Genomic DNA, 12227 nt, shown 5'->3' with positions numbered 1-12227 from the left:
CCCCAAAATGCCCAGTTCAGCATTTGCATTGCAGAGGCCCATTGGGCATGCATGGTGGCCTCCAAAATGACCACTGCAACAGAGGACAGACCTTGAATGGGCTGAAGACCACCCAGACCAGGCGATTTGGGGCTGTAATGGAGGCCGGTGTGGGGAGGGGGAGCTTCCGGAGATTTCCTTGTGATTGCGGGAGTGCCCCACACAGGGGGTAAGTTAAGTGTGTGCATGTATACGTATACATACTCACCCACCCACCCACTCGCTCACTCACTCTTAGAACCCCCCCGAACAGGTCAGGGGGCTTGGCTTGATATCGAGCCGTGGAACCGAACTGGTTTGATGTCACACTGGTTTGGTTCCAAACCGGTCTGCACATCCCTACCATATTTTAGCTGTGGTTCCATGATATATGCCTACTACATGATCATGGACAAAAGTCTGCCCTTCACACTTTAAACAGCTGATGGATTATGATGGTGTTGCTCTGGTGTTTCTCACAATAAACAAGTAGAGTGGCTATCAGCAGCTGCTTGTTAGCAGCAAATGTTAGCTTCTAATATCATGTTTGAGGGCCAAGCTGCACGTAACAGTGACAATCTATAGCTTTATTATTATTATTATTATTATTATTTTATGTATCAAATTTGTACACCGCCCCAAACTTTCATCTCTGGGCGGTTAACAATAGCATAAAACAAGTTAGAAACGTTCAAAAACTAAAAACAATTTAACAATTTAAAAATAAATCAGAAATTAAAACCTAAAAATTTAGGAAGCTGAGAAAGCTTGGGTGAAAAGATGGGTTTTCAAGTGTTTTTTGAAAATTGCCAGAGATGGGGAGGATCGTATCTCATCAGGGAGCACATTCCACAATCTCGGGGCAGCAACCAAGAAGACCCGTCTCTGTGTAGCCACCAAACGAGTTGGCAATAATTGGAGACGGGCCTCCTCAGATGACCTCAGTGGGTCGTGGGGCTCATAGTGAAGAAGGCGCTCTCTTAAATACCCAGGGCCTAAGCCGTTTAAGGCTTTACAAGTTATAACTAGCACTTTGTATTTTGTCTGGTAACCTATTGGCAGCTGGTGTAGCTCCATCAGTAAAGGAGTAACGTGGTCCATGCAACTGTAAAGTATGGCATGTGGTTTAAAGCACAAAAGTAATATGCAGACAAAGTCCATCCACAGTTGATCTCCAGAGGTAATTCCCGCCCCCACCCCACCCTGCTGGGTTATAATACCAGAAATGAGCCTAACCGGGAGATAAGTAGTTATTATTGGGGGGAAAGTGGCTACAAGGAGATTTCAACACTCTCTCCTCATGGGACAGGGGAATGCCACCATCACATTCAGCCTGCCCTGAGTTTGATTTCTGTGCAACAGGGAATTTTATGTGAGAGATGCATAGTAAAGATTTGTGGATAGATAGATTTAGAACCTCTTACCTATAACTGTTTTTATAGATTTCTACTTATAAATTAATCAGGTGTGTGTCTGTGTAGATACACACACACACACACACACAGTATATTTACTTCCTAACTCTTCTGCTACAGATGATTATTACTACAGTTCTATATTAAAGCCATCCTAATAATGCTGATGATCACTTTCTTAAATTCAGTGTTTGAAGAAAACAGATAACATTTGATCAGGAAGAGAACAAAAGACAAATAGATTTGTTTACATAGAGTATGTAAGAGCTTGGAAACTACAAATTTATCTTGGGACATTCTTGCTTGGGAAGTTGCAACTGCAAATAGTTTGAATGGAGTGATAAAAGAAAGGCAGCCTGTTTTCAGGCAGCTCTCTATTCCCAAGGCAAATGCTGCACTATTACTTTAGAACTGTGCTTTATTTATATGCCAGGAGAAGAGAGAGAGAGATAATGTGTTATTTTTTAGAAGCTTATCACTAGTGGTTTTCTCTACATATGCATCAACTTTGCTTAAAGCTTTTGTGGGGTTTTTTTGTTGATCAGGAGGTGAAGGTCTCCAGCCCTGATTACCCAGAGAGAAACCGAGAGAATGTGATGGATGATTTCCTGAAGCGAATAGAGTGCTATAAAGTCACCTATCAGCCTCTTGATCCAGTTAATTATGACAAGTAAGAGCACAGTGTATCCTGGGGATGGAAATGGAGTGAAGCAGATGTGGTTTAGAAAAGGATATTACATGAAATAGAGGAAGCGCCAGGAAGAGAACATTCTGAACAAGTTAGGGGAGAGGAAGTGCAAGTGTACGGAACTTCTTTCTCTCCCCCACCTCCAACTTGTTCAGGACATTCAAAACACTCGGTGGTAACAGAAATAGCAATTTTAATACAAGATTACGTTGTTGCTTCCTGGGACTGCTCTGCTGAAGGTTCCTCTCTTGTTTTAGCAATAATGCAGCACTGTTATTGTGGCTTTTGAAGTTCTCTATCATTGATGCTTGAATCACATTGTGTGTGTGTGTGTGTGTGTGTGTGTCTGTCTCTCTCTCACGCACATACAAACAGCCCTGCTGGATCAGGCCCAAGGCCCATCTAGTTCAGCATCCTGTTTTGCACAGTGGCCCACCAGATGCCTCTGGGAAGCCCACAGGCAAGAGCTGAGGGCATGCCCTCTCTCCTGCTGTTACTCCCCTGCATCTGGTATTTAGAGGCAGAGAGGAGAACTTGTGGCTTCCTTGAAATATGTCTCTGACCAGTTCCGCTTCACATAGATTATATTGTATCTGTTTCTGTCATTTTAACTGCTCCTGTAAATAGTGATGTTGCCAATCTGTAATGACCTGTTTTGGGGTACAAATTTGTCCAGCTATAGCTTATAATGCTTGATTGTATTCTGAATCAAGTATAATTTCCCAGCAAATTCTTCTCTGCAGAATATCATTTTACATTCAGAGCCAATCAGTGAGTTTTAAACTGTCCCTCAAAACTTCATCAATTGAAGTGCTTGTTGCTAACCACAGCTCGAGCAGAACTGTGCTGTGTAAAAGCCCACCAAAGGATTGTTTTTAAGAATCTGAGAAAGCTCATAACTCATGATCTGATTCCAAATCAAGCTGAAGAGAGTTAACCCATCACTAGTTGTGAATGAATCAATTGCATTGAGCTATACCATGATTTTAAAGTAAAATCCGGCTCCTAGATTTCTGGCTCCAACCAACTATTGGAGGATATGTTTGTTGTATTCTACCCTTATAAATAATCCTGCAAAGAAATTGCATACATTGTTTAGAATAATCTTAAAACTTTGGTAGACCAAGAAGAAAATGGGTTTAGTGACCAGTGTTCTCTCTAATTTTTTTCATCTGTGTGCGGAATCAGTTTTGTTCTGGACAGCAGTATCAAGGCAGTGTGTGCCCATGTGCATTCAGAGTGGGACCTTCCTGATTCAACCTGAGCAGGATCTAAAATTACCTGAGCAGACATCAGACATCAGACATGTGAGCGCATGCACATGCCTTGGAGGGAACATGGTTGGTGACTATATCTGGTCACCTTCTACAACCAGAAGAATACAAAAAGGCAGAAGAGGAAAAGGCAGGGAGAGCACAGGGATGAAATAAGCTTGGCCATTATAGAATAACAGACTACAAAATTAATGTGGCACCAGTTCACATACATATGTGCATCCCTTGATTTCTCCTCACTTAATAGCTGACAGTGTTATGGGTGAACTGGCTGTGTTCAGTAATATTTGAGATGACATGCCATGAAAGTTATCTTTGCAATTATCAGTGTGTAATGTCTTATTCCTACATGTGAACTGCCGCTTGATGCTGTGGTCATAAGTGATGAAGGTATATTATTTATTTATTTACATTTCTAGCCCGCCCTATACCCAAAGGTCTCAGAGCGGGTTACAATAAAACCAATATAAAACATAATTAAAATTCAGCATCATATAATAAATATAGTAAAAAATACCACGCCTGAGAGGGGAAGAACCACTACATCTCTAGTCAAAGGCCAGGGTAAATAGGTGCATCTTCACTATTCGCCTGAATGTGCACAATGTCAGAGCTTGGCTCACCTCAGAAGGGAGGGCATTCCACAACCTAGGGGCCATCACAGAGAAAGCCCTCTCACATGCCCCTGCCACTTTAACTGCTTGCAGTGGTGGCACTACCAAGAGGGTCTCTCCTACAGATCTTAACTGATGGGCAGGTCTATATGGGAGAAAGCGTTCCTTCAGGTATTTGAGGCCCAGGTTGTTCAGGTCTTTATAGGTCAGTGTTAAAACCTTGAATCGGGCTCGGTGGCAAATTGGCAACCAGTGCAGCAGTTCCTTGAAAACCAGAAGTTGTGAATCAACCCTTAGACACTAATGTCCACTTATAGTTCATTAACATTAGTAGTAAGAGCATTCCTCATAGTGGTAAGGTTTGAACTATGATGGCACAGCTACCACTGGCATGAAATGTAAATGTAAAAATGAAGAAAATGCAACTCTAGATGTTTCTAATATAGATTCTATAAGTCTAATTCAGTGCAGGAAAAAATGATAGCTGCCAGTTGCAGGAAGGTAAAGAGAGAAGACCACAAAAGTGACCAGAAGGCTATTTATTGCTCAGTAAGATTAAAATGTTACTTCAGGGGCAACTGATTTATTCTGAAATGGTGTGGAAGACAAGACAGTTTGGATAGAAAGAACTGAATTGGAGCCCCCTTGCAAGAGTTTTTTCATCCTCGGAACATATTGGTCAATCCATTGTGACATAGGAAAGGAAGGAAAGATTGTGCCGTTAAGTCGGTGTTGGCTCCAGGTGACCACAGAGCCATGTCGTTTTCTTGATAAAATACAGGAGCGGTTTACCATTGCCTTCCACACAGTGTGAGATGATGCCTTTGCTGTTGTCACTGAAGTTCGTATCCGCCTCCAGCACCTTCCTATATCTCTGCTGCCCAATATAGGTGACTACAAATATATATTTACTAGGCACAGTCTGGGAAGCACACCGGTGGGGATTCGAACTAACAGCCTCTAGCTCCCTGGGCAAGCTGCTTCCCCGTTTTGCCACCACAGCTGATATTGTGAAATAGGATAAGCTAATAATGTATACAAGCTAGTGTTTGCAAAGCTCACACATGCAAAAGAAGATGCCTTCTGAAATATTATCTTGTGATCTGAAAGCTGGTTTTTTTTACGTTTCTTAATTCTAGAGATCGTTCTTTCATTAAAGTGATTAATGTGGGGCAACGCTTCCTTGTCAATCGCGTTCAGGATTACATCCAAAGCAAAATTGTCTATTACCTCATGAACATTCATGTTCAGCCACGCACCATCTACCTTTGTAGACATGGTGAGAGTGAGTGCAACCTTCTCAGCAAGATTGGCGGGGACTCAGGCCTGTCAACACGAGGGAAGCAGGTATGGCTTAGACATGTAAAGTGTGTAGCACTGTGTTATCCCATCTACATATAGGAGCAAAGCTGAGCTTCATATTTTCTGCTGAGATCACATTTTAGGAGAGAGTTGAACAGAAGAAACACTGGATAATCACAAGCAATAGAGATCTTATATTTCTGTTAAACTGGCAGGCTTCCCACTAATTTTATTTTATTTCTATACTGCCCAAAACTTGCGTCTCTACATATCAGTAGCATTCTGAGAACCCTTGCAGGTTTCTCCATTAGCACCTTTCAAAACATAACAAACCACTGTTACACCCAATAAAATGTCAATCATTTGAATCAAAATCCTCAATTGTATGGGAACTTGTAGAGTTGGGTGTGGCCATTTATGTACGAAAGGTTCTTAAACTTAAGCCAAGGGTATCTCTCTTGGTATATGTCTATGTGTTACTTCTAGATGATGGTTATGATAAATTATTTACCAAGTCATAATTCTATGTGATCACATATTGTTTGGGAAAATGATTTGCTTTCCTAGAGGTCCATATTTTCTGTACTTTCACAGTCCCCATTTCCTGTGCCATGGTAGCAACCTTGCCTGACAGTGTGAGCAGAATCAAACATAGTTTGATCTTCTCACTTCCCCCTGCTAACTAGGCAAAGAGGCACCTTTTTAAAGGTGATTTATTTAGCACGATGAGATCAACTGGCCCTATCTATCCCCAGCACAGCATTCCTCCAGTGGCTGTTGCTGGTGTCTATCTTATGTTTCTTTTTAGATTGTGAGTCCTTTTGGGACAGGGATCCATCTTATTTATTTATTTATTTTTCTATGCAATCCACTTTGGACATTTTTGTTTAAAAGCGATATATAAATATTTGTTGTAATAAGCAATCTTTTTTCAATACAACTTTTCTCAATATAGCTTCTCAAGGAAGCTATAAAAGGGAAGAAGACTTCATTGAGAAAATGGAAGTCCTGCCCCAATGGAGAGAACAGGAAGGAACATAAACTCTGGCAAAAGAAATGCAAGGAGACAGTAAGGGATGCAAAGAAAGAGTTTGAGGAGCATATAGCTGGAAGTGTCAAGGGGAATAACAAAAATGTCTTCAAATATATCAGAAGTAGAAAACCTGCCAGGGAGGTAGGTGGACCCTTAGATGAGGGTGTGAAAGGGATTGTTAAGTAGGATAAGGAGATTGCAGAGAAGCTGAATGAGTTCTTTGCATTTGTCTTCAAGGTAGATGATACTGACCATATACCCTCCCTAGAATTGAGCTTTTCAGGTTTAGTGGCTGAGCAACTGGACCAATTTGAGGTGACAAGGGAAGATGTTCTAAACTGTCTTGAAAAACTAAAAATTAACAAACACCAAGGCCAGATAGCATCCACCCAAGAGTTCTGAAGGAACTCAAGTGTGAAATTGCTGTTCTCCTAGCAAAAATATATAACTTGTCCCTACAATTGGGCTCTGCACCAGAGGACTGGAATGTCGCCAATGTGACTCTGATTTTCAAAAAGGGATCCAGGGGGGATCCGGGAAATTACAGGCCGGTCAGCTTAACTTTGGTGCTGGGTAAATTGATGGAAAGCATACTTAAGGACAAAATTATTAAGCATATAGAAGAACAGGCCTTGTTGAAGGAGAACCAGCATGGCGTCCGCAAGGGAGTCTTGCCTCACTTACCTTTTGGAGTTCTTTGAGAATGTTAACAGGCATGTGGATAAAGGTGATCCAGTTGACATAGTATACTTGGATTTCCAAAAAGCTTTTGATAAAGTTCCCCACCAAAAACTCTTGAGTAAACTTGGCAGTCATGGAATAAGGGGACAGATTCATGTGTGGATTGGTAACTGGTTGAAGGACATGAAACAGAGAATAGGAATAAATGGACAGTTTTCACAATGTAAGTAAGTGTGCTGTACATTGGGGCAAGAAACACCAACTTCACATATACGCTGATGGGATCTGAGCTATTGGTGACTGATCTGGAGAAAGATCTTGGGGTCGTGGTGGACATTGAAAGTGTCGTCTCAGTGCACAGTGGCTGTGAAAAAGGTGAATTCCATGCTAGGAATCATTAGGAAGGGGATTGAAAATAAAAATGCTAATATTATAATGCCCTTATACAGATCTATGGTGTGGTCACGTCTGGAGTACTGCATACAGCTTTGGTCACTGCAATCAAAATGATCAGGGGCCTGGAGCACCTTCCTTATGAGGCTAGGCTACAGCATCTGGGGCTCTACCTTGGAAAAGAGGCGACTAAGGGGAGACGTGATCGAGGTGTATAAAATTATGCATGGAGTGGAGAGGAGGGGCAGAAAGAAATTTTTCTCCCTCTCTCACAACACTAGAACTAGGGGTCACCCCATGAAACTGAAGGTTGGGAAATTTAGGACCAACAAGAGGAAGTACTTTTTCACACAGTGCATAATTAATCTATGGAATACTTTGCCATGGGATGTGGTGATGGCCACCAGCTTGGATGGCTTTAAAAGGGGCTTAGACAGATTCATGGTGGAGCAGGTCTATCAATGGCTACTAGTCTGGTGTCTGTGGGCCATCTCCAGCCTCAGAGGCATGATGCCTCTCAATACCAGTTGCAGGGGAGCAACATCAGGAGAGAGAGCATGCACATACCTCTTGTCGGCGGGCTCTCCAGAGGCATCTGGTGGGTCACTGTGTGAAACAATATGCTGGACTAGATGGGCCTTTTGCCTGATCCAGCAGGGCTGTTCTTATGTTCTTAACTTCAAAAATGGCACAAGCATCTCAATGTACTTTATTGTTTCCTAGTTTGCTCAAGCACTGAAAGAGTTCATCAAAGAGCAGGAGATTGTGGATCTGAAAGTTTGGACTAGCCAACTGAAAAGAACAATTCAGACGGCCGAGGCCCTGGGGGTACCATACGAGCAGTGGAAGATATTGAACGAGATTGATGCTGTGAGTAGAGTGATGGAAGGGCCAAACATTAAACCTGGGGTAGTGGGAAACCTGCTAGGGAGGCAGCTAGACCATTAGATGACAAGAGAGTGAAAAGGAAGCTTAAGGAGGATATGAAGATTGCAGAGAAGTTGAATGAATTCTTTGCCTCAGTTTTCACTACAGAATATATAGGGCAGATATACATGTCTGAACTGATATTCTCGGGAAGGGAGTCAAACAACTGAGCAAATAAAGGTGATGAGAGATTCTAGAGCTTGTTGACAGATTGAAAAATCACAGGGTCTGGACAGGATTCCCTGGAAAACAGGATTCCCTGGAAAACATAATAAAAGAATGTGAAAATTCTGGTCTTCTAACAAAAATATGTAACTGGTCCCTAAAACTAGTCCCCGACTCCCCATGCCAGGGGAATGGTAGCCAGTGTCACCAAGTGATCAAGGAAATGGATCAATTTAGCTTAGTATCTGTTCCAGGTAAATTGGTGGGATGCTTAATTAAAGATAAAATTAATCATCATATGGAAGAACAAGCTTGATGGAGCAGAAGTTCATTAACCTTTCAGAGAATGTCAGCAGTCATGTGGATAGAAGTGATCTGGTTGACACTGTATAGTTGGACTTACAAAAAGCTTTTGACAAAGTCCCCCACCAACTTAGTGGTTATGGAAGAAGAGGACAGGTCCTTTTATGAATTGGTAACCTGTTAAAGAACAGAAAGCAGACTGTAAGAATAAATGGACAATTTTCACTGTTGAGGGAAGTAAGATGTAGAACCCCACAAGGATCTGTATTGGGACTCTGCTTCTTAGTTTATTTATAAATTACCTGGAGTCAGGGATAAGCAGTGTGGTGTCCACATTTGCTGATGATATTCAAGGTGGTGAACATTAAAGGAGCCAGCATGGTGTAGTGGTTAGAGTGCTGGACTAGGACCGGGGAGACCCGAGTTCAAATCCCCATTCAGCCATGATACTAGCTGGGTGACTCTGGGCCAGTCACTTCTCTCTCAGCCTAACCTACTTCACAGGGTTGTTGTGAGGAGAAACTTAAGTATGTAGTACACCACTCTGAGCTCCTTGGAGGAAGAGTGGGATAGAAAATGCAAAATAATTAATAATAATAATAATAATAATAATAATAATAATAATTAATGGATTCCAAAGTGCTTCAAAAGGATCTCTTCAAACTGGGTGAATGGGCAGCAAACTGGCAAATGGGGTTCAGTTCAAAGGGTTGTACATTAGGGCAAGGGTCTGTTTCACAGATCCACTAATGAGGTCAAAGATGTCAGTAACTAACTAGGAAAGAGATGTTGGGGTTTTGTGGTGTAGCAAACTGCTGATATAATGTCCTTATACAACTCTGTGGTGCAGCTACGTTTGAAATACTGGGTACAGTTCTGGTCAACCCATCTCAAAAACAATATTGTAGAACTGGAAAAGGTGCAGAAGAGGGCAACCAAAATGATCAGGGGGCTTGAGCATCTTCCTTACAAGGAAAGGCTACAACATTTGGAGCTTTTTAGTTTGGAAAAAAGGCAACTAACGGGGATCATGGTTGAGGCATATACAGTTATGTATGGTGTAGAACAAGTAGCCAGAGAGAGTGTTCTCCCTCTTTCACAACCAGTACTAAATTTCCTGTCAATCAAACTGATTGACAGGAGTTTTCTGGGATTAAGGGGGATTAGACAAATTCATGGATAATAAGTCTACCAACTGGCTGTTTGTCATGATGGCTACATGCTATTTCTGGGTTAAGAAGCAATATGCCACTTAAACAGAGCAATGGTGGGGGTGTAGTATGACTCCATCTCCTTCTTGTGGGCTTCACAGAAGCATGTGCTTGGCTACTGTGGGAAATGGGATGCTGGACTAGACAGGACTTTGGTCTGATCCACAAAGGCTTCCCAAGCAATTAGAAATACTTAGCAACTTTCAGTAAGCCAAATCCATCAAAACTCACAGTCTGTTTTCAAAAGCTTGCAGTCCGATCATATGCATGTTTATTCAGAAGTAAGTTCCACTGAGTTCAGTGGTTCTTAATTCCAAGTTGGTGTGCTTAGGATTGCAGTCATAAGCAATGTTGTGAAAATCATTGGACTCTGCAGATCCTCCAGTGTTTTAAAACCCTTCTGAAATAAAAGCTTCTATCCATTTGAATTAGTTTAGCTCTAGTCTGTTGACTGCAGTCAGCATGCACTGTTCTTTATTTTAATGTTCTGGAATTAATTCATGTTTTTCTAGGGTGTATGTGAAGAAATGACCTATGAACAGATTCAGAGAAAGTACCCAGAGGAGTTTGCACTTCGTGATCAAGAGAAATACCTTTATCGCTATCCTGGAGGAGAAGTGAGGAGGTTTTGTAGTCAAAAATCCAAAATCCCATTATTGATTCTCAGTTATGCAAGGCATTTGTATGAATTCATTGTAAACCCCACAGGTAGTATCATTTCAATGCCATAGACATCTTGATTTTGGGCGCATCTTTAGAATTATTAAAATCTAAACCACTGGTATAATACCTGTGTTCAGACTGACTTCTAGAATATTCTATAGACAGAATGGGGGCAAGGATCCTTTTTTTAAAGTACAGCAAATCTTGTCTTAACTCGGTGCAACCTGCCATACTTTCACTTAGCATGGTCTGGAAGTGTCTGGCATGGCACTCGGGAAGCTAAGCAAGCACAGTTCTGACCAGTGCCTGAAGACCACCAAGAGCTCAGTCAAGCTACTGTTAGCTTTCTAAAGGAAGAGCAGATTATACATGTAATAATCACAATAAAATATTCACCCTTTTCTATGGATTTTAAACAAAATCCAACACCCTTGTTCTGATTAATAGCGTTCTTGTTTCCTAGTCTTACCAGGATCTGGTCCAGCGCTTGGAACCTGTGATTATGGAACTGGAGCGTCAGGGAAATGTCCTAGTTATTTGTCACCAGGCAGTCATGAGGTGCTTACTGGCCTATTTCCTTGATAAGAGTGCAGGTAAGAACCTGAACAAACCTCTGTACACCTTTATAAAACAAAGGAAGTCATTGTCAAGGACAACTTATTTTCTGTCATTTCTCTGATTAAAGTCCTGGCTAAATTATTCAGTGGAAGTCCCATTGAATTTAATAGAACAAGTTAGTCATGACTAGCTTGTCCTATTAATTTCAGTATGACTTCAGTATTATTGGATCAGTGCCTATAGTACAAACTAGAAAATCTACATACTGCATAACAAGAGAACCTTTACTGTACAAGCACTTTATAGATGATGACAGTACACACTAGGGATGTACATGAAATGTGGTCTGAGCCTTCCTGCTGGGTGTACAACCCTGGAAGCCATGCACAGTGCCAGAACACACATGGCGACTGTGCATGTGCGGGCACCACTTGTGTCAGAATGGTGTTGCTGACCACACAAATGGTGCCCATGCATGTGTGTGCTGGCATTTTGCGGGGTTTCTTGGGATGCACACCACCCCAGCAGGAAGTTGCATGGGGTTGCAGAAAGCAGGTAAGGATCTGCTCTCCTATTTTTTAAAGCTCCTGAACTGTGCTCGAAACTCGCTTTGTGGACATCCCTAATACACACAAGAATGCTATATACAAGACATGGTTGCATTGACTTATAGAAATATTTGTGGTGCTAACTGCCTTCTGTACCTTGTTTAGCTATTTCCCACATTCTAAGAGTACTTTTAGGGATGTGCAAACCGGTTCGAATGTGAACCGGGTGGTTCGAAGGTTCGAATTTGAACCGAACCAGCCATCAGGTTTGAGCTGCAGGTTCGAATTCGATCCAAACGGGGTGGTTCTATTTGAACCTGTTCAAACCCCCAAAAGTGGGTGGGGTGGTAGCTGGCATCCATGGCTACCTACCACCCAAACCTCAAAGCAATCGGACAGTCGTATGATTTTTTTATGAATTTTTGAAAATTATT

General features: G+C 41.8%; 1 protein-coding gene across 16 annotated transcripts in view; it reads left to right on the top strand.

Moving 5' to 3' along the window:
• PFKFB2 (6-phosphofructo-2-kinase/fructose-2,6-biphosphatase 2) overlaps nt 1-12227 on the top strand; it is a 54345-nt gene that overhangs the window by 18644 nt on the left and 23474 nt on the right. For all 16 annotated transcript variants that reach the window (XR_008307072.1, XM_053249686.1, XM_053249684.1 and 13 more), the window contains 5 exons: nt 1979-2103; nt 5149-5356; nt 8142-8288; nt 10537-10641; nt 11151-11280. Coding sequence is in view for 15 of the 16 variants with exons in the window: in XM_053249686.1 (XP_053105661.1) it covers nt 1979-2103; nt 5149-5356; nt 8142-8288; nt 10537-10641; nt 11151-11280 (715 nt within the window). In the remaining variant the exon portion in view is untranslated. The remainder of the gene's footprint in view (nt 1-1978; nt 2104-5148; nt 5357-8141; nt 8289-10536; nt 10642-11150; nt 11281-12227) is intronic.

This window comes from Hemicordylus capensis, chromosome 4 (assembly GCF_027244095.1).
Source record: "Hemicordylus capensis ecotype Gifberg chromosome 4, rHemCap1.1.pri, whole genome shotgun sequence".
Taxonomy (NCBI): domain Eukaryota; kingdom Metazoa; phylum Chordata; class Lepidosauria; order Squamata; family Cordylidae; genus Hemicordylus; species Hemicordylus capensis.
Note: the sequence above shows the minus strand (reverse complement) of the source record. Positions and strands in the feature narration are given on the sequence as shown.